At 41.8% G+C, this 23,264-nt stretch overlaps 2 protein-coding genes across 2 annotated transcripts in view; one reads left to right on the top strand and one right to left on the bottom strand.

Annotated features, from left to right (window-relative positions):
* The window catches only part of ANKS1A (ankyrin repeat and sterile alpha motif domain containing 1A), a 181,682-nt gene extending 160,618 nt beyond the window's left edge, over positions 1-21,064 (bottom strand). Inside the window, exon 1 of the mRNA XM_012646626.1 lies at positions 20,839-21,064. Coding sequence (XP_012502080.1) covers positions 20,839-21,026 — 188 coding nt within the window. The 5' untranslated portion in view covers positions 21,027-21,064. The remainder of the gene's footprint in view (positions 1-20,838) is intronic.
* A 197-nt stretch (positions 21,065-21,261) lies between these two features.
* Positions 21,262-23,264, top strand: part of TAF11 (TAF11 RNA polymerase II, TATA box binding protein (TBP)-associated factor, 28kDa) — a 9,071-nt gene continuing 7,068 nt past the window's right edge. Inside the window, exons 1-2 of the mRNA XM_012646625.1 lie at positions 21,262-21,294; positions 22,233-22,656. Coding sequence (XP_012502079.1) covers positions 22,486-22,656 — 171 coding nt within the window. The 5' untranslated portion in view covers positions 21,262-21,294; positions 22,233-22,485. The remainder of the gene's footprint in view (positions 21,295-22,232; positions 22,657-23,264) is intronic.

Genomic DNA, 23,264 nt, shown 5'->3' with positions numbered 1-23,264 from the left:
TCACCTCAGTTCGGCAAGGCCTCCAAGTCCACATTCTTCCACCACATCAGGTAAGCTGTGCCCTCTCACTGCTGCTCCCAGAAGGCCTCCCCAGGAAGAAACGACTCTACCACGGGGCCCCTGTGCCCCAGACTCAGAGCCTCGGGACTGGCCTGTGTCCAGTGAATACTGTTTTAGGCGTCCACAGTACATTGTTAATGCTCTTCTCACTTCGCTCGTGGGGAAATTTTCCTTCTAAAGTTCTTCAGAAACTGAAGAGTCAATAAAACAAGGAGCCCATAGGCCCTTTTTTTATTTTTTTTTAAACAAAATAAACCTAAAATGGTTACTGGGCCCTGTAGGAATTTTTTTTTCCCCACTCATCCCCCTCAGCCCTGTAGGATTTTAAGGTGCACAAGAAAATGCACTAACATATTACCTTAACTCTGTTTCCCCTATCCTGGTCAACTCAGTACTGACTAACAGAATTTTCAAAACTGTCTCCTCCTCAACCTTAGAAATTTCTTACTCACTACCTTCTAAACCAATTTAAAAATACATTGAATAGTGTCTTCCTGAAAACACCGTATAAATCAAATTGTGATGACTTCTAGGCTCACTAGGGTAATTTACTAAGTGATGAATATTTTTATTGGGCAAACTATGAATCCTTCATTAACACTATTTACGTTCTGATGTTTTTAATTATCTGATATTAATAATTTTTTATTTTTCATACAGTAGTCCAATCTAAGAATCATTTATATGAATTTTTTTTTTTTTTGAGACAGAGTCTCTACTCTGTTGCCTGGGCTGGAGTGCCATGGCGTCAGCCTAGCTCACAGCAACCTCTCACTCCTGGGCTCAAGTGATCCTCCTGCCTCAGCCTCCCAAGTAGCTGGTACTACAGGCACACGCCACCATACCCGCTAATTTTTTCTATTTTTAGTTGTTGGGCTAATTTCTTTCTGATTTATAGTAGAGACGGGGTCTCGCTCTTGCTCAGGCTGGTCTCGAACTCCTGAGCTCAAGCAATCCGCCCGCCTCGGCCTCCCAGAGTGCTAGGATTACAGGCGTGAGCCATCACGCCCGGCCTGTATGAATTTTTTAAATGTCTGCATAAACTTCTTTGGGTAGATGCCATGCTTCTTGATTGATTAGGTTTAGAATCAAAAACTATTTCATTTATAATTTCCTAGCTAGTGAATAGTTGGGGGGTCAAAACACTATGGCATCCACTCAGCCACTATTATGATGTGTAAGCCTAAACAAGTCTGTTCATCTCTCTGTGACTACTTATTTGTATTGTGGGCATATGAGTAGCCTTTCTCCATTTTAGAGGGTCGGTGAGGCTAAATGAGACTAAAGAGGTAAATGCAAAAGGTACTATTTAAAGTCAAGATAGTTGATCATGTTTCTGTACCTGGCTCCTAGCAAAGGGCCTAACACAAAACAGAAACTCAGTAAACATTTGAAGAAAGGATGAAGCTCCCCTCTGCAGAAGCTGACGGCTCTCATAAAGTACAGATATGGAAACCTAACCTTAAGGAACCAAATGGTGGGTCAGGTTAACCACAATAAAAATAGGCAATACACACACAGCCCGCAGGGTCACAATAAAAGGTTCTACATCTAACCACCAAACACTGTACCACCTATCACTTCATGCCACAGAGATACACAAAAGCAGCTCAAACATGTCACTCAAAATCAATTTTGTTCCTCAATCCAAAATGTATCATTTTCTTTTCAATGATCCTCTAACCAAGATATCAAAGTATTCCTGCTACTAGTGCATCCCTTTTTAAACCTAAAATCAACTTTGTGCTAGAATAAAGTTGTTCTATAAATAAATGTCTACTAACATCCTTACTATCTGTTGGGTGAGAAATTTTCAGTTATTTCAATCTGTACAGTACTCTTAAATAAAACATGTTGCCAATTCCTTCCCCGAGGTGAAAGGGCCTCTCATCCCCATGGTGTGCTGTCCCACCCCTGGGGGCAGGCCACCCAGTCTCGGGGTCTGGAGCTCCTACTCCTTGAAGACCCCAGACTCCCAAAATGCCTGGGATCAGAGAAAAGCCACAGGAGCTGCTCTGGGGTTGAGGTTGGCTGGTGAGAGAGAATGGGGCTGAGGACCACCAATCCCCTCCACGGTGCTCCTAAGGAAGAGAACCTAGAGTTGGTGTTTTACCATAAGATAACCAGAGTAGGCGAGTGATGAAGATGAGTTTACACAGATATCAGTGAAAACTGCTGACAGGGATGCTAATTAGAAATGCTGGAGAACCAACAAATGAATAAACAAGAACTGTGAAAACTTGATTTGGCCATATATAAATTAACACTGTAGTTATTTATAAGAACTGCTTACCTAATTACCATGAAGCACAATAATGATCACTGAAGGCATCAAATTATCAGTGTCTGATTTCATCACAACACTGAACTGAGGTTACATATGCTCCATAATTCCATAACTTTCTTTTCAAATAGCATGCTTGTTTACGAACAACTTAAAGCTGAAATGAACAACCCTAGGTAAGTAAGAACTTGTGTTGCTATAAAAACTTAACAGTCAGTTATCTCACTTGATTGTTCACAGTCAGTTACAGATTGAACTCCTTGTTCTACTACTTAACCCCCCTCCTCACCACTGCACTTGACTAGTCTTAAAAAAAAAAAAAAAAACCTTAACAGTCCCTGAGCACACCCTGAAAACTAGACTAGCAGGAGCTCATGGTGGCACAGAGCACTATATAGAGATTCCGGGGGCAACAAAAGTATCTTGTAGTTTTATTATACGTGACTGTAGCTACATGGCCATTGCTCGTCTATTCATTTGAATAAGGATTCTCAGCCCCACATACCACCATCCTTCATTTGAACCTGTCAAGGATTTATAGTAACAGGAAATTTGGAGTTGCGTAGGCAGATAACTAAATTATGGCTGGCTGGAGAGAAAAGCTTCCTCTCAGCATACAGGGTGTAGTTTGGGTTTTGTAATGACCATTCAGGGTTAGGACTCCAGACATTGCCAATCAGAAAGCAACAGGAGCTTGTTTTGCCTTTCCTAGAAGTTTCTAGTCGTACGCACAGTCCTTGAGCTTCACGAGGAGACATTCTCACAGCCAGGGGCCAGGACTCTCAGCCTGAGAGAGGAGGCCTAGGCACCCAGGTAATAGCCCTGCCAGTTTAAAGATTACCCCACTGTTAGTTACCCTGTGCACACAGAAGGAGCTTATTCCAGCAGAGCACAGACCAAAGCAAAGGCAGGCATAGCTTTAAACTTTATCAAACCCTTCGAATACAAACTATACTCCATTTCACAAAAACGTGCCAATCTGGCTTTCTGCACACTTGTCAGTAAATAAATAACTACATAAATCCTGAAAGAAGTTAAGAAAGGTTTGCCTTTTCTTCTTTCCATAACACTAGTTCCCACTCAGTTCAAGGGGTCATAGGTCTTCTCTGTGGGAACACTCATTTGGAGATTTAGCTTTCACCATGATAAACAAAAGGAGATTAAAACAAACCAAAAGACTGATTTATGGGCCTACTCAAAAAAAAAAAGTTATCATACAACTCAGGCCTTCATCAACAAACTCCTATGCATATCAAAATAAGTAATGGGGTTGTTCTAAAGCAAACACTACCCTTCCACTAAGGAGGGAAAAAGTATTTCATTTTGGTTATGAATTACAAAAATCCAGTCCTTCCACAAAACCCCACTGTCCCTTCACATTGTAATACCGTATTTAGACGCAGAGTTATAGGAGAGATCAACTTCACAACTGCAAATCAACAGTCACCAACGCCTGTGGATTCCACCTCCCGAATATCTGTCAAATTGGCTTGTCTTCTAACCCACTGGTACCGCCTTCCCTGGATCCCTAATTATCTCGTACTCCTAGTCAATCTCAACCCCTCTCATCCATTTCCCAAAAATCTGAAGTGATCTCCCTAAACTGCAAATCCATCATTACCTTCAGCGTAAAATCCAACTCCTCAACATAGGCACCTCCCTCCTACACACCAGGCAGTTACCTGCAGTTCTCTCAATGTGCCACGCTCTCCAGACATCCATTCTTTGCACATACTGTACCCTCTCTCCAGCTTAGAACAACTCTCTCTTTCCCTCTTCTTTGCCTGTATGACCTGTATTAGCTCCAATACTCCACTCAGACCGCATCTCTGCTAGGAGGAACATTTCCCTTATTTCCTCTCTCATGCCCCAGCATCCCTCGGTTTCACAGCACTCATCACACTATCATCTACCTCCCCCATCAGAAAATTAGAAGGCTGGGATTGAGTTTTCTTTTCTGTCTATAACTCCACTGGCTAGCACATAATCTGGCACAAACAAGGCACTCATTAAACCAAGAAACTGCCATTATCCTATAGTTTCAAATGAACCCAACTCCCCCTACCTCCCAAGAGAGTTATGCTAAAATCTGACCATTTAAATGCACTTAGAAATTAGGATTGGATGTTGACTGCTGGTCTTTGACCATGTCAACTACTGATGAGTCTAATATGTCTTTTCATTAATGATAATGGTAAGCATGGCAAATGTCAGTTGAAGACGCAGCATGGTGTAATGGAAAAAACATCGACTCTGGAGTCCATGAGATGGGATTGAGTTTAGACAAGTTACATAAGCCTAGGTCTGTGGTTTTATGGCAGAATTTATTTAAGTCTGAGAATGTGTCTAGTGTAGTATTTGACACATACAGACCCTCCCCTGCTCCCACCCCACTGTACTGCATGAACCTGAATGTACAGCGAAAAAAAGAAACATGTTCCCAGGCAATAATCTATGGCGATAGAGGTCAGAACCTCAAGGAGGGCACTTTTGGCTGGGAGGTGACACAAAAAAGCCTTCTGGGGCATTGGGAATGTTATCCTTGTGGTGATTACACAGATGTATATGTAGTTAAAAATACAGTGATCTGTACACTTAATATCTATGCGCTCAACTGTATATAAATTATACTTCGATAATTTTTTTTACTAATAAAAGAAACACACTCCCTGTGTGATAGAAGACAGCCCAAAAGACAAGGCTCTGAAGTCAAAGTATATTTGTATACCTAAAGCAATGACTCTGCCCTGGGATCACAGTGTTATTGTAAAGGGTAAGCACATGCACGCGTAAACCCAGTACTGGCAGTAAGCAGAATAAATACCTCATAAAATAATGTATCACAATGTCCCAAAGGTACAGAGAAGCTACCATATTTAATAAAACACAAATTTATTTCAGGGAGTCACTGAGTTCATAATCACTCTGTCATAATGTATTTTCTCAATCAACAAATATTCAAAGCACACCTGTTGGGACTGAAACAATTTTTTGAATTGTTTGAATTGTCTCTCTCCCTCTTTCTCTCAAGCCTAGAGATAAGGTCTTAAAACTACCAAGCCGGCATCCAATCCCACAACAGTCTGGTACCAGCCAACCTTACCAACCTCACCTCACTGACTCCTGCTGGATGGCTGCCTTATTCTCTGCTGGGCAAACAGGTCTTTCCCATTTTAGCTCCTCTGCCTTCGCCCCCAGCTGTCCCCCACCCTCCTCCACAGCAATCTCCTATCAGCTATCTAAATCTTTGGTTTTCTTCAAAGGCAGGGCCCCACTTCCTAAGGGTGTAAGTGGTAGAGGGGAGGGGTGTCCAGACCACTCTACCCCATTACCATCTCCTCCTCCAAACTCCTTGAGCACTGGCTATGTGTACCTATGGCTAAACGGCTGAGTACTCAAAAGGAGGCTAGACTTCCTCTGTATAAATATTAATAATATTAGCAACTGACATTACTATATTCCAGCCACTGTCCTAAGTATTGATATGCACTACCTCATTTAATCCTCACACAACCTTATATGAGAAGTTCTATTACTACAGATGAGAGAATTAAAGCAAAGAAATTAAAGTTGTTTATATCTCCCAACTGGTAGGTGGCAAAGGCAAGATTTGAGCCCAGGCAGTTTGACCCCAGACCCATTATCCAATAGAGTCTTTGCTTATTTACTTTTTATTTTGAACTAATATTAGGCTTACAGAAGAGCTGCAAAGACAGCACAAAGAATTCTCATACCTCTTTTACCCAGCTTCCTCTTATTTGTGTGTGTGTGGTTTTTTTTTTTTTTTTTGGAGACAGAGTCCCACTCTGTCACCAGGACTAGAATGCCATGGCATCAGCCTAGCTCACAGCAACCTAATTCCTGGACTCAAGTAATCCTTCTGCCTCAGCCTCCTGAGTAGCTGAGACTACAGGCATGTGCCACCACGCCCAGCTAATTTTTTGTATTTTTTTAGTAGAGATGGGGTTGCGCTCTTGCTCAGGCTGGTCTCAAACTCCTGAGCTCAAGCAATCCTCCCACCTCAGTCTCCCAGAGTGTTAGGATTATAGGCATGAGCCACCGTGCCCCCGGCCTCCTCTTATGTTAACATCTTATAGAACCATGGTAGAGCTAACTCTTGAACAATCGGGTTTGAACTGTGTGGGTCCAGTTATACTTAGATTTTTTTTCAACCAAACATGGATCAAAAATACAGTATTTGCAGGATGTGAAACCTTCACAAGCAGAAGGTTGACTTTTTGTACATGTGGGTTCCTCAGAGCTGACTTCCAGACTTGAATATGTGCAGATTTTGGTACACGTAGGGGTCCTGCAACCAATTCCCCACATACACTGAGAGGTAAGACTATATATTGATCAAAACTTAAGAAATTAGTGCTCATTTCCGCAGCACATGTACTAAAATTAGAACGATACAGAGAAGATTAACATAGCTCCTGTGCAAGGATAACATGCAAATTCATGAAGCGTTTCCACATTAAAAAAAAAAAGAAAGAAATTAACACTGGTACAATATTCTTCACTATAGACTCAGTTGAGATTTCTCCAGTTTTTACACTCACATCCTTTTTCTGTTCCAGCATCCCACATTGCATTTAGTCGTCATGTCTCTTTAGTCTCCAGTCTGTGACAGTTTCTCAGTCTTTCCTTGTCTTTCATGGCCTTGACACTTTTAAAGAGTACTACTCAGGTATCTTGTAGAACAGCAGTCCCCAACCTTTTTGGCACCAGGGGCCGGTTTCATGGAAGACAATTTTCCCATAGACTAGGGATGCGGGGTGGGAGTTTGGTGCGGAGCTCAGGTGATACGTGGCCCGTTTCCTAACCAGTAACAGGCCAAGGCCCAGGAGCTGGGGGCTGCAGTTGTATAATGTCCTTCAATTTGAGTTTATCTGTTTTCTCATGATTAGACTGAGGTTATAGATTTTTGGGGAAGAACACAAGAGGTGAAAGGTCCTTCTCATCACATGATATCAGGGAGTCCGTGATCTCAACATGACTAATCATTGGTGATATTAACTTTGATTGCCTGGTGAAAGTAGTGTCTGGCAGGTTTTTCCACTATAAAGTTACTATTTTTCTGTCTAGCCCACGCTTAGGAGGGGAATTAAATTCCATCTCCTGGAGAGGGGACTACCAAAGAATATGTGGACATGGGCTGAAACCACCATAGTAATTAATAAATATTTTAGGGGAGATACTTTGAGGCTATGCAAATATTCTGTTTCTTCTTAAGCTTTCACTCACTAATTTTATTCTTCACTGGCAGCTTGCCTATAGCAATTATTACTGTGGTATGCTAATGGCAATTTTCTATTCCTTCATTCTTTCTACTTTTATTAATTGGAATTCCTCTGTAAGAAAGAGCTATCTGTTCTCCCCTATTTATTTATCTAGTCAATTGTATTGTGAACTCATAGATATTTATTTTATTCTTTGGTTTAAACTCCAATATTACTGCTATTTATTTTGTTTAAATTGTTCCAGCTTTGGTTATTGAGAGTTCTTTCAGGTTGGCTTCTGTGTCTCTTTGACATGTCCCTCTTTTTTACTTTCCCTGCCCCAGTCCTAGAATCAACCAAGGAGCTAATAGGGCCATTTTTGCTCCAATCAAGCCAATTTCTGAGGACAGTTGTCAAGTTTTGTGTTCCTAAGTATCTCCTACAGTGCTATGGATAACATACAGTGATTAGGCACTAATCAGTATTTGCTGATGAAAGCTTCGGGGGCAGAGAGAGCAACTGCCCACTCACACGCTCACATAGATGAGGGGAAGAGACAAACCTCCTGATCTTCCGACCTACCCTTCTGGCCAAAGTATATAAAAGACCTCGCCCATGTGCTGGCACACAGCAAGAGGACAGTAATCAGTACTTCCTTTCCCCAGTCTGACTGTAGCTGCTTTAAAGACATGCTGATGGACCTTCCCTCAGATCCCTGCCAGGAAATGCTAAAAACACTGCCTTTTTTTTAATGGATGGGAAAACTGAGATGCAGGACAAGTAAAAAATATTCCCAAGATCATACAGGTAGAGGGTGGCTGAAGTAGGACTAGGGGGAAGACTCCTGAGGGGCACCGCTCTCCCATGCTCTTCTGCAATGCACTCCAAGAGAGGAAGGTTCCTGGAGACAACATTTCCTCACAGGGGTGGGGAACCTGCGGCCTTAAGGTGAAATGTGGCCTTCCTGGTCTTTAAGTGCGTCCTTTTGACTGAATCCAAATTTTACAGAATAACTCCTTTATTAAAAGGGGTGCAGCAGAGAAAGATGAAGCTTTTCTTGCCTCCTTTGATGCTTAAAAAAGAACAATCCTGAAATCAGAAGGCGGCAGGTCCCCCATCCCTGAAAAAGATGCATGTATTTCCAGACCCCAGGGATCTAGACAGACCTAGACCAAGCTAAAATACTATGACAAAAACAAATTTAAGGCTTAAGGATTTCATCCAGTTATCTACACATTGAATAAAAGGCTAAAATTAAAATCAATGAAGGAGGGAGAGACAAGATTTTGTTCCACTCAAATCCAGATGGCCACACGAACCCAAAGACCAATCAACGAGGTTAAAATAACATGAATCGCAATCAAAATAATGTCAAAAAGCAGTCAGTTAAGCCTATAGATGTCAAAATTTCAGAAGGCCCAGTAGCTGGTAACGAGGAAAATTGATGCCAGCCAGATTCACCATCTGATGACTCCAATAATCTCATCATTCACCAAAAAGAAAGAAAAGAAAGAAAATCAGATAATTTTTGAGCAACAGAAGTGTAAAAAATAATAATTTTTAAAAATTATAGGAGCGCCAATAACAGTGGTTATTAGGTTATTAGATAATACAGTCAGCCCTCCATATCCATGGGTTATGCACATCTGTGGATTCAACCAAGTGTGGATCAAAAATATTTGGGAAAAAAAAGGGATGGTTGCATCTGTACTTAACATGTACAAACTCTTCTTGTCATTATTCCCTATACAATACAGTGTATTTACACAGCATTTACACTGTATTTAGGTATTATAAGTAATCTAGAGATGATTTAAAGTACATGGAAGAAGTACATAGGTTACATGCAAATACTACATCGTTTTATAAAATACATCAGGGACTCGAGCATCCTGGGATTCTGGTCTCCTCGGAGGGGATCCTAGAACCAATTCCCCAAGGATGCAAAGGATGACTGTATTCACATTTTTTTCAAACACCCAGACTTGTGGCTCAAACTCACAGCTGATTCAATTCATTAAAAAATGTTTTTCTTCATGATGATCTGACTGATAAAGAGATGTGGAGGGGCTGGGTGCAGTGGCTCATGCCTGTAATCTGAGCACACTTTAGGAGGCCAAGGCAGAAGGATCGCTTCAGGCCAGGAGTTCAAGACCAGCCTGAGCAAAAGCGAGACTCTGTCTCTATAAAAAATAAAAAAATTAGCCAGGTATGGTGGCGCATGCCTGTAGTCCCAGCTACTTGGGAGGCTGAGGGAGGAGGATCGTTTGAGCCCAGGAGTTTGAAGCAGTGAGCTATGATGAAGCCACTGCACTCTATCCAGGAGATAGAGCAAGACCCCATCTGGGGGGGAAAAAAAAAGACAGCTCTAGCAATTTGGTTAACAAAACATAATTAGTAAAAGTACTGGATCCTGATTTCTTTTACACTCTTTCTTTAAAAAACTTAAAGTGAAGCAATAAGTCCTGGATCATTTACTTAAAAACCTTTTTGAAAGTCTGCTCTGGGCCTGCTAAAGATGGGGAAAGGGACTGCTGATTAGTGACTAGCAAGAAAGCTATTTTCCAGCTGGGTCTTAAACATACAATTATGGAGATAGCAATAGATTAAAAAGTAACAAATCTGGAATCTCTGCCAATTTCAACATATGAGGTATTTTCATTTGTAGGTAAAAAGTAATAGAGCTATTCTATTACTGCTAAGTATATAGGACCCATAGGTATTTCTGGAACTACTTAGCTAGAATACTATCTTTTCCTTATACTTCTACCATCAGAGACTCAGATATCTTTCCGGTAGCCATGATCTCTGCATAAAATACACCTAAAGGCCCTGCCAACAGAAAACCTCAGTCCTGGGCAAGTCACTTACGTCTCTGAATCTTGTAGGTAAAATGGGCACTAATACCTGTATGGAAGAATTGTGAAGATTAAAGCACCAAGGATTACGGAAAGTAACATATCCCATCCCATGATCCCAGGCTTCAAGCTAGCATCAACAATCATTTGAACCAGCCAGATAATACTCCCTGACAATCATTTTATGTACAAGCTAATTATTATTTTGGAAAGCAAAATTTGGTTGTTAAACTACAATGAGGGAGGGGAGAGAATCGTGAAAAAGCAGAGTTGTAGCACTTGTTGGAAATAACTTCAAATATATAACTTCTGGCTTCTTGCCAACTGTTTAGACTCACTTCCCTCGCACACACTCTGGCCCTGGTAGTGCATCTGGCACTCCACGTGTCCACAACAAATCTTTATCATTCTGAACTGGGGGGAGAGGGAGCTGAATTTTCTCACAGGCAAAATTCATGAATGCAGGAACCTGCTTGAGAGAAAGATGAGAATTTTCCAGAAGAAAAGTCGGAAAAAAAAGCAATGTGGGAGGCTTTTTCCTCTTCATGAACTGCAGGGCATTCCCCTACATTCTCTAAACTAATATATCATTTGGTATAAATTTAAAGACATTCCCTTCATCTAACTTTGCTATATTCCAGGGAAATTGCCAATGATTTAAAAAAAATAATAATAAGCCTACCTCACTTTATGTAGTCAAAATGTTCCAAAAGGATTTTGTGTTACATTCTTGGGTAAAAGGAAAAACTCCCAGTTGCATAACTAAAAGCAAGGACTCTAGGGCCAATCTGTCTGGGTTCAAAACCAAGCTCTGTCACTTACTAGCTCACTGCTCGGGACAGCTACTTGCTCTCTCTGTGTTTCAGCTTCCTATCAGTAAAATGGCAATACTACAGTGCCTTCCCCAAAGAGTTGCTATGAGGACAAAATGAGTTAATATTTGTTAAGTGCTTAGAACAGTGTATGGCACAAAGTAACTGCTATAAAAGCAACTATTATACTAAAATAAATAAATCCCTAATTAATCTTTTCAATAAAATTTTACCTAAACATATGGCAAGTGATGGCTTAACTCTCAAGCAAAGAGACTGAGTTCTCCAAGTAGTCATATGCAGTGCTGTACGAGCAACAGTTTGGGAGTCACAGACTCCTGGCTCTGCACTCCTCTGTGTGGCCCTAGGTTAGTCACTTTAACCACTCTCTAAACTTTTGCTTCTTCTTCGGTAAAATGGGAATAACAACAATTATCCAGCAGGTAAAGTGAGAAAAACAGATGTAAGGTTCTTGGCACAAAGTATTAAGCTCAAGACGTGACACTACCCCTTGATGCCAAAGACACATGTACACACCCACCTATTAATACAACACAGGCAATAGCAATAGCTCTGAGCTGTTGTGAGTTAACTACCTCAAATACTACAGCATGGGCTGGGCTTTGCATTGCAGTTTTATCTCGGCTGTAGGGCAACCTGAAGAAGCAAGAATCAGGTGGCTGGATCCAAAGAGGACAAAAGTCAATGCACAGACTTCATCAGGCTGAATCAGAGGATGAGTGGTGAGCGTGATATAGATAGTTACGAACAAAGCCAGAACTGGGGCTCCTCCCTAGGCCTACCAAAGAGTTAAAGATCTAAAAACAAACCCCAGAAAGTCTAAGAATCTTCCAGTGACTCAGGTAAACATCCCTGAACTGATCTGCTCTGTAATCTTTTCTGGCTATCATACTTCTTATAAGTAGGTCTCAACTATAATTTCAAAGGAAAAAATAACTTGAGAAATGGATTATGTTTAAGGAAAACTGAAAAGAAAATGACAAAAAAATGCTTAGTTGGGTGAAAGGAAAAGAAGTCAACGGGTTAGTTCATGTGGACAAATGACTGTGGTGCAGGCAGATATCCCCTTTAGAAGGATCTAAGATTAAAGTACCACTTCCAAATATACTAGTTTGTGTTTCCTAAAAATCTGATGCCTCAAATAACAATACCACTTTTTCTACGTTTTCACAGGTAAGAATAGTCTCTCCAATATTTTTAAATAAAATATGTTCCTTAAAAAAATTAACACTCCTGAGATTTTAAACTTTCTCTACAATGGAAGGAACTGTAATTAAGAAATTTGACCTTAGACATTGCAAAGCTGAGTTACAATATCCACAAAAGAAAAAATGGTAATAAAAAATATATTTTCTTAATCCTAGTAAGGACAAGCACTTAATAATTCCTTCCAAATATAAAATTAATGCTATTAATCCAATATCAATGAATGCTCAACAAATGCTGACTACTGGCAGTATTTTTTTTTTTTTTTGAGACAGAGTCTCACTCTGTCACCTGGGCTAGAGTGCAGTGGCGTCATCATAGCTCACTGCAACCTCCAACTCGTAGGCTCAAGCAATCCCCCTGCCTCAGCCTCCCAACTAGCTGGGACTACAGGCACGCACCACCATGCCTGGTTAATTTTTTCTATTTTTGATAGCGATGAGGTCTTGCTCCTGCTCAGGCTGGTCTTGAACTCCAAATCTCAAGTGATCCTCCTGCCTGGGCCTTACTGGCACTATTATTAATGGGACATACATTTAGAGCTGCTTTCCCAGTCACAGTAAAGGACCTGACTGATCTCCACACATCATGTTCTTTCTAGTCACCACTGGTAGGGATAAGCGCAGTATGTAGTCACGACAAAGGACGGACCTCATCACATGGAGGGAGAGACACGCCGCCACTTCAGTCTTCCAAGAACTGTATGTTTGAAATTTCCGATAATGAAAGTTAGAACAACAACAACAGAAAGCTATTTCATTGTGCTTGGAGCATATCGCATGTATTTGTATTACTAATAACCCTCTTAACATCTTGCCTCTGAAAAAGAACCAGTGAGGCCCTAAGTTGACCATTAAAAACCTGTGCTTGCACAAAGGTAACTTTCTGAAAATAAGCAGCATTTAGTGGCCATAGATCAGTATATTACATCCCAATCAGAAGAACCCAGGAGTGTAAGGGGCCTCAGAACTATGAGTCCTCAAATTCAACTGCACATATGTGATTTTGCAATGGTTGAATACACAAATTACCCCAATACCCTATTGAGTATATAAAACGCTGCAAGCATGAATGTGCACAAAAACTTATCTACAAGGATGTTCAACACAGAGCTGTTCCAATAGCAGAAACTAAAAACAAACACATGTCGCATGGCAGGAAAGGGGTTAATTATAATTCATGTATACTACTTATCCACTTAAAATGAGGTTGAGGAGGATAAACAATGAAAGGAAAATGTACACAATATATTAAGTGAAAGTTTGAGACAAAGTATGTAAGGAATAATGTCATTTCTGTTAAAAAAAAAAAATGTTTGCACAGAAAAAAGACCAAGTATGTACATCAAAACTATAATAATTCATTTCTTTAGGTGGTGGAATTATAAATGATTTTATTTTCTTCTTTGTGCATTTATGTATCTTGCAATTTTTCTACAATAAATACAGAGGTTTATAATCCCTTATTTATAATTCAGAAATCCAAAAGCTCTGAAAATATATTCTCATAAGTTAGTGGCAAACTTGTTTAGCTGCAAAACCTGACGTCAACTGATATGAAGCTGCTTCATATTTATCCCATTTAGTGTGAATATTTACAGGTTTCACCAAAGACACATAATGTTACAGGGTCTTGCCAGAATCCCACTGGGGGCTCAATATCACTCTCCAACAACCCAAAATTTCTGGATTTCAAAATATCTCTGGCCCCAAGGTTTCAAACAAAGGATTGTGGACCTAGATTGGTTTGTAACTTTGCCCCTATTATCATTTTTTAGGCTTTTAAAAATGGGACTCTTCATACTTGAAAAGGTTGGGAACCTCTACTATAAATTATTATAAATTTTAAAATGGCAACATTAATAAAAAATACATCCTTAACAAACAAGATCATCATTCTCATTCATCAAGGGTGGCAAGCATCGGGCTCCCATCAGATGATTCTAGCAGCCAAGGTTTACCACGCCCTTGGCATGTGCAGGCATTATATGCCTTACATACTTTAGCTCATTTCATGCTGCTTTAGAAGGTAGGTACCATTCCAGGCCCATTACACATATGAAGACACAGAGGCTCAGAGAAGTTGCTTACTTGCCTAAGTCATAGGCAGAACTGGGACAGTGACCCTTAGCTGCCACGCTATACGCTCACCATCTAAGTAAGCGGACCGGCAGTTCTGCTTCCTGGATCACCTCCACCATTTTTAATAGTGGTAATAACATCACAAGCAGATACAACTGACTTGTTTTAAAAATTCTTTTTTGATTTGTAAACTAAACAAACTTGATCTACAAATTACTGAGAAAGGATAAATATGAAGCCGTACCATATAATTTCTAGTATTACTACCATTAACTCTAACCACACCAAAGTTATCTGAAGATGTTCTATGAATGTAACATATTATACAATATAATTTTCTATACCACAGAAAAATCTCTCAGTAATCTTTTGGAAATCAGTGTGGGAAACATTTTCTGAGGGCACGTCAAAAAAGAGACCAAGTTTCTACCCACAGAAGAGCCTGAATTTTCCAAGAACAAACTCCCCACCGTCTACTTTTGGGGTTTCCTTGGTGTCTCTGGACTACAAAACCTAGTAATTTACTTTCCCTACTGAAGACTAAGGCAGAAAGAGCCTGGACTTCCTTTTCGCAAACCAAAATTCACAGCTGTTTGGGGTGACCAAACCAAGGGGGAAATTTTTTCTGGCCAAGGATGCAACTTTCACTGGGACAACAACCTCCTGTGACAAGTGAACATGCTGAAGCAGACTGCATACAAATCAAATTCTTCAGATCACAAAATTGTTTCACTGTTTCCTTGTCTCTAATTTTGTAACTAAGACAGTAAAAACTGAACTTCAATGGAATTCAGAAAAACGGAGATCACTGACTTATTAAACCCCTATAAATTATCTTTTACTATAAGTAGATGTCCTACTCAGTTTTAGATTAGGCACTCTCTAGATTTTTAGAGACAAAGTAACCACCACAGAAGTCATTTCCAGGCATGTTACCTTGTTTTGTTTCATTTTGTTTTTTAACAGTGGAACCACATTCTGCTTTAGAGAAAGCAAATATGTACGTACACCAATTCCAAACTAAAGGAACAGGGCTACTAGCCCAACAAAATCATACTTAAAAGGATTATTTTAAGAAGTTCCTGAAAAACTCTTTTTAATCAATTAAGATATTTTAGTGGAAGACCCAGAAAACTGTTATTCTAATATAGAGTTATACTTTGGTTTTGTTTCTGCATACTCTTAGAAGAGCAGGAACTTAGATCATACGAGTCCATGAGATCCTGTTTCCCGGCCCTTCCATTCTATAATCCTTATATGGTCAAGGTTGCTCTCTTCCTTAGGATGTTAAAGTCATTTTGTTCAAAATAGACACTTTCTAAAGAAACCTGGCACAGTAGAGGGCAAAAGTAAAAGGGTCAGCATGAGAAAAAGCTGTCATGCCATTATAATCTCCAAACTACAGATCCATTCTGGGAGTGAATAAAGGATCACTTCAGCAGAACAGTTATGCTAATCACTCTTTAAAAAAAAAAAAAGTCTAGCTGGGCATGGTGGCTTGAGCCTCTAGTCTCATTTATTCGGAAGGCTGAGGCAGGGGGATCACTGGAGCCCATGAGTCTGAGTCCAGCCTGGACAACATAGCAAGACCCTTTGTCTAAAAACAAAATTTTTTTTTCTGAAGTATAAATTCCTTAAATAAACATTAGGAGCCTTTCTTTAAAACAATGAATTACTTGTCATATCTTCTGATTTGGGAGAACCTGTTATTGTCTTCAAAATGAGGTCCATTTTCAAAAACTTTCCTTCTTCATTCCTTATTTCAGAATATTTTCATATCCTGGGAAAATCATGTCTGTTTTGGGGCAGTCTTCTTTTTCCTTTTCACAAAATGGCAGAGTAAAAACTAGCTTACAGCCACATTTATTGCTACTGTCTATAAATTTTCAGATTTCTCCATCAAGCTTCCCTGACTTCCTCTTTTCTTATTCATTCTTCTCATTCTTGAAAAATTAAGTATAGAATATTCCTAAACCATGACACGATCGCCTCCACAGCTGTGATCTTTGGTTTATTTCTCTGTGCTTCTGAAGCCTGAGGAGTTCACTTTACCTTTTATTCACATACATCAGCATTTAGCCCAAAATTCAATATATGGTTTTAAGCTATTATACAATCAGTTTTCTTTTAACATTTCCTTTTCTTGGATCTTTTGGCCTTTTAGTTGATAGAATTCACTTCTAACCCAAATCTTACTGGATTCTCACACAGAAGTTGCTTTCCTAGAAATCAGTAGTTTCACTCTAACTCTAAACATAGCAAACTCTCTATTACATGAGAGTTTGAGTGCCTGCTATGAGCCCAGGGCTAAAAAATACCGTAAGCTAAGAAGTTTAATACAGGGCCTATGCCAAGCTCCCAAGCTACAGACTCAAGGCATGCATCCATTAAACAATTAGAAAATGAGACAGTTACAATCCATGCAACTCAGAACCTCTGTAAGACTACACATTTCGGATAGCTACGCTTTCTAGATAATCTATTGCTTATCCTTTTAAGTAACAAAAATTATATTTGAATCATTTTGGACAGAAAACTAAAACATTTATATTTTTTCCTACTTTCATTAACAAGCTATAGTGTACATGATTTAACCTTTATTTGATGGCTAAGTGTCATAATAAACATAAATTATAGCACTAAGATATAGTACAATGATGCCTGGGGCCTATTTAGATGTGTAGGGCTATATATATATGTGTTAATACCTTCAAATGGGATAAATTATGCTAGATTTGTATGCTTTTTCTGTGTCTTTTTTGTCAATCTGTCACGCAGACATGTACTACTATAAACTATGTGAGGAAACAGACCATGTATAAGCAGAGGGGCTAATTCTGATAGAATGCCTATAACACGCCAGGTCTAAGATAAACTTTGCAGTGCATCTAGCAATCACTTGGCCTGGCACAAAGTAGATGATGGGTAAACATTTGGTAAATTAATGACATTCATGTGCCTGCCTGAGTAGGTCCTCTCCTTTCTATACTGTTTCTAATTTGCCACGCCTTGGAAAACAGATCCCCAAACGTGAAACAACACATTTAAAGTGCGTCTGGTGTGGTACTTTACACAGAGCAAGTGTGCGGCAAAATTGTACGTGCTGAACTGAGGATGGCTAACATTGAGCACTTACAATGCGCCAGGAATTATAGCTAAGTTCCTTACACACATTACCTAAGATAATACCTATAAGGTAGATAATATTATCCCCATATTACAGATGTAGAAATTGAGGATCAAGGTGGTTCACTTGAATATCGTCAAGCACCTAGTCAATGGTGTCGGTGGAATGTGAGTCAAGTAGTCTGACTTGGGAACAAGTGGTCTTAAGTATAATGCTATACTGCCTCTGAATAAACGTACAGTAAATAAGGAAACTCGGAAGAACGTGAAGTTTATAACAACTTTTTTTCCAGGAGACATCTTCTTTGCTGTCTTTCTGATGCTCGGGTATAGTCTCAACAGGTGAGTGTTACTATTATACATGTAAACATTACTGACAGGCCAAAGTGATAAACTGTGAAAGTCAGGCAAGCAAAGTACACTACAGATGACATGTCCCAAAGAAGTAGAAGCTTGAGAGATCTGTGTGTATTAGGGTCATCAGGAAGGGCTTTAAGAAATTAAGACCTAAGCCCAAGCAGTATAAGAGATAAGTGATGGCGTGAGGGGAAAGGGACGTTCTGTAGCTTAAGAACAAGCGCAAAGTCTTTGTGGAATTGGGGGGAGGGGGCGGTGATCATAAATAGATAAATAGGCAAACACACATGTAGTGTGGAACACTTATATCCCCTGCAGGTGTAAGCTCCTTTTCCTGCCAGCTTTACTTCATCACCCAAACACCTGGACAAAGGCAGGTTGCAGTTGGCAGTACAAGTGGGGGTAGGATATGGCAGCTAATACAAAGGCCAGATCTGAAGCTATGATTCCACAGCTCTCATTAAATAATCCAGTGTCTTTAGCAGGGAAGGGTGACTGGGGACATAGGGGACCTACCTTCTACTGTTTCCAAATGAAAAAAGGGAGAACACGCTGACCTAGGAATGGTCTCTTTTGCTCCAAAATCTTTCACTAGGTTTAACCAGAGTCACCCCTAATTAATGACACACCTAGTGTAACTAGTGCCTGCAGATCCTCCCTGCCCCCAGGAGTCACAGGAATGAGAGGCTGGGGAAGCTCTTGGGCATCTACTGTTTCTACAGCAGACACTGGAGCAAGTCAGAAGGAGTCAGCTCTCTAACTAGGGGGAAGGAAGACACCACCCACACTTCATGGCACAGACCGGACACATCAACAGGAGGCCAAAAGTAAAAACACTGTGCTCAACAGATTTCCTAGTCTTACTAACTCTATGGTAGTTAAATCATCAGAAGAATTTCAATAGTCTCTGAGAGCATTAATAATAATTTGACCTATACTTCAAGGAGGGAGATATGTGAAAGTTACTCACTTAAGCATGATATGCCAGGGATTAAGGTATCTCTGGAAAATCTCCAAATACTACATCATCAACTCATTAGAGACAGAGGCATTTCCAAACTTGTATAGTCTTTCCCTCTCAGACATCAGAACTGCATAGTGCGAGAGTGATCCAGGTAAGATTCAAAACCCAATTCGTGTATTTGATGTACATTTATTGAACACCTGTGAGTCATCAGGTACTGACCTGGGGACTGGGAATATAAACATGAGAAAGACTGTCACTCTGCTAGATGGAAGTGTACACATTCATAATTGTTTACCTTTATCATGCCCAACCGCTCAAGGGTCCAGGCAGGAAGTTCTCCTAGTGCCCCAGAAACACCAAATAAGTCTGCTTTCTCACTTCTGTGCCTCTGATCATGGGATGTCCACCTGGAATGTTCCCACCATACTTCACCTACCCAAATCCTCACATCCTTCAAGGCCAGCTTAAGTCCTCCACCTTCTCGAAGCACTGACCTCCATCCCATCCCTAAATGATGTCTCTATTCTCTGAACTATTAAAATTGCAGCAAGTATCACCATTGGTCTATTTAGAAATTTTTTTAATTCATAAGCGCATCAGACCTGCAAACTTAATTTCAGTCGTTATTGGAAAATGAAAATTTTTTTAAAAAAAGAAAAAAGAAAAGAAAGAAAGAAAGAGAAATTTATCATTCTCTAATTGATACAAATCTTGAGTACCTACAATGAGCCAGTGTTGTTCAAGGGGCTGGAGAAAAAGTAGCAAACAGGATCGGTTTTTGCCTCCTAAAGGGTAGCTCCTGGGAAGGGTTCCTCTTATACTTCTTTTTTAAATCTTCCTATAAAGACCTGGGTTGGCACTCAGTGCTAAAGACCTAACAATTTATTAAAGCCTCAGGTTTCTTTGGTCCACGCTCAAATTGAAGTTATATAAAGTAATGGGAAACAAAAGCTAACGAAGCCATTTCTAAATGAACTTCCACTTCTTAAAAACCTCAAAAGAACAAGGAAGGAAAAGAAAACAGGCTATGAAAACACTGCTGAACCAACACATTTAACTCGCACTGACAAAGCACCTCCGATCCTCCTTCCAAGCCACACAAAAAGTGATCTTTCCCCTCAATCCTTACGGCCCCAGATTCAACTGTTTAACAATAGACCTTGGGAAAGTTTAAGCATCCCTCAGTTTCCTAAACAAGTCTTTCTAAACCTTTATTTCCTAATGAATAAGCCCCCTGATGAGTATCCAATGAGATTCACTACAAGGACCTACAATTTGAGCTTCAAGCACGAGAGAGACTCAAAGAGGAACACCTTGAACGTGATAAATCCACAGACAATTTTAATACAAACAAAAGCCAAATCCTGCAGAGCTTGGTGGAAGGTTCCAAGTTCCTAAGAGAAGGGAATCAACAGAATTTCCTCAGGAGAGCCGCGAGATTCTGCAAGGCGTGGGAGTTTGTGCAGGAGGTGAGGGAGATTTTGTGCGTATGTGTAAAATGTATATATTTGCTCTAAAGTGGCTCTGGTGAGATACGATAGCTGGCACCCTAGAGCGAGCGAGGGTGAAGCCGGGCTGTGCCATGCGGCGAAGGCTGCCACCTGGGCACTCCCACCATTCTTCGCAGCCGGGTCAGGGCGCGAGACGAGGAGAGCGCGGCGCCGCGCGGACACGGACCCGCGCCGCCTCCGGCTCGCTGCCCCGCGGGCGCCGGCCCGCTCCCTGCGTCCCGCCACAAGCCCACCCTGCCCGGGTCTCAGGAGCCCGGACCTCTCTGGGAACCCAAGAGACGGGCGGGGTGGAGGGGGTCTCCAAGCAGCGGCCCAGCCCCGACGCGTACCCACCTGAGCAGACTGGAGAGGGGGTGGCTGGAAGAGCCGAGGCCGCCGCCGCCACTGCCGCCGCCCCCCGAGCCGCCGCCGCCGCCGCCGCCCCCGAAGCCTGAGGAGAGCCGCTTCCCGGACAGCAGCTTCTCCACAGCCGGGAGGTGCCCGGTGCGGGCCGCCTCCAACAGCTCCTGCTCCTTCCCCATCCCCAGGGCCGCCGCCCTCTGGACCCCCTCCCCCGGGCTGCAGCCAAGCCTGCTCGGGCTCCCAAACTTTCCGTCTCCGGGCAACGCACCCCCCAAACCGGCCGGGGACACCACCCCCCTCCCCCCTGCCTTCCCTCCCCCCCACGAGCGCGTCACTTCCGGGATCTGGCGTCGCGCGTCACCGCGCCCCCGCGCCCCGCCCCCTTGCCCACCTAGCTGGGCGGGGCTCCGCAGACGAGCGCAGGTGGACCTAGCTGTGCCGAGACAGGTCTGTGGGGGTAAAGGGTCACTGCCGTGTGGGTCCCCCATTGTACAGAGGGAAGGGGACAAACAGGGCCCACCTGTACGCGCCTTCCGACGTGCGCTCCTTCTCCAAAGGTTTTGAGAGCTCCTGGGATAGGAAATACGGTAATGCGTCCAGGCGGTGCAGAAACAAAGAGAGAAATGTGGTAACGCGCACCTAAATTTCCAAGTCCTTCCTTTCAGCATGCAAAATCAAATATGTAATAGGTGCGGGGACGTAGTGATACAGAGGTGAATAAAACGCCCTCCCCCTAGTACCTCAATGAGAGAAGAGAGGAAAATTTTAAAATAGAAATATCCTCGCCACTTTGTCATCCCAGTTAAAGAAATGGCTCGTTAAAGAAAAACATGCATGCAAAGGAGAGACCTCCCTTTCTGTAGGTTTCTTCTTAGTTTTGATGAGATTACCAAACTAACATAAAAAAGGTTTATGAAACCAACCCCAGTGCTGAGTACTGCTGAACTGGAAAATCATTTAATTGGATAGAAACTATGTTTTGTTCCCTGGTACTAGAACTGCTTCTAACTCGAAGTAGGCGGTCGATAGTCGTGGAGTGGATGAATGGACTGGATACATTATGCTCAAGCTATATAACTTTTTTTTAAGGTGCTTGCGGAATAGAAGGAAAATGCTGGCAATTCAATGTAAACACAGGCCCTCGGTCTCTGTCTAGTTGAAATATACAAGGTTGAGTCCCTGCCTGAAAGTTTACTAATCCCAGGTAGCCGCATTCCACGACACTGGCATTCAGTGGAACTGAGTTTTCTCCCCTGTCCCCCAACTTTTGTCTGAGAAACGGGTTAAGGAAGGGGTTAACTGACATTGCATTTTTAGATAGGCGGAAAGGGAAAAGAAATCCTTAAGGAAACAAAACCGCGCTCCTTAACAAATGTTGTTTCCAGGGCAGGAGGATCCACAATCTGAAATTTGCACGCCCAATTTTCCCTCTCTCCAACGTTACCAAATCAAAGTTAAAACGAAGCCCTCAAGTCAGCTGCGCGCTCCTCAAAATGGCCCCTCCGAGGAGCGGTAGGGGCGATGTCATCACTGCGCGACGGCGGGAAATAAGTTCCTGGCCTTCCGTGCAGTTCTGCATCCCGGAGCTAGCGCATCTGACTTCGCTGTAATCTCCTCTCCCCTGCAATCCTGTCCGAGATGGACAATGCCCGCGAGTCGCCCACGGACAAAGGTGGAGAGACGGGAGAGCCAGATGAAACGGTCATTGCTCCCGGGGACCCGGCGGCTACCGATGCGGACGGGATCCCACAGGAAACGGACGGAGACGGAGATGCGGACTTGAAAGAAGCTGCAGTGGAGGAAGGCGAGGTAGGAAGACATGTGTTGATGAGGTTGGAGGAATACACCGAGATTGTGTTACTGGATGCTCTCTGGGCTTCCTGATTAGTCCTTTCCAAGCTTTGAGAATTCGACTTCCTCTAGATCTGAAATCTAGAGGGTAGGAAGGGAACAACAAAACAGAACTCTATTGCTAGTTCGGTTCCAGCGACCCAAGCACTAGGTTAATATTTTTAATTCTTTCCTTTGGGTACTAAAGCTACTTCTAGGGAGTTTTAAATAGCTTTTTGGTTTTCCTGGTGAGGAAATTGGAGTGCAGTGTCACACTGAGACTTAGTGCAAGAGCTAAAATCCAGGATTCCTAGCACCCCGTCACCGCAGTATGGTTCTTCTTAGATACTGTTTAAGACAGCTTTTGCCTTTATAGGCGGCAGAGTCGACGAGATCTGTCAAAGGGTGATTTTGAAGGAGTACAGGTTATATCATGTTCTTACCCTCCTGGGACATTTAATTGCTATGAGTGACCGGGATACTAATGTCCAGGGGTCTCTATAGCATAAAAACATCAGTTGTACCACCCTTAGGCTCAACAGTGCCTAGCTCAGCTTCAGCCATGGGATGAGAATCTTAGCTTCTCT

Source organism: Propithecus coquereli, unplaced genomic scaffold (assembly GCF_000956105.1).
Source record: "Propithecus coquereli isolate 6110/MARCELLA unplaced genomic scaffold, Pcoq_1.0 Scaffold248, whole genome shotgun sequence".
Taxonomy (NCBI): Eukaryota; Metazoa; Chordata; class Mammalia; order Primates; family Indriidae; genus Propithecus; species Propithecus coquereli.
The sequence above is the reverse complement of the archived record's forward strand: the minus strand, read 5'-3'. Positions and strand labels throughout refer to the sequence as shown.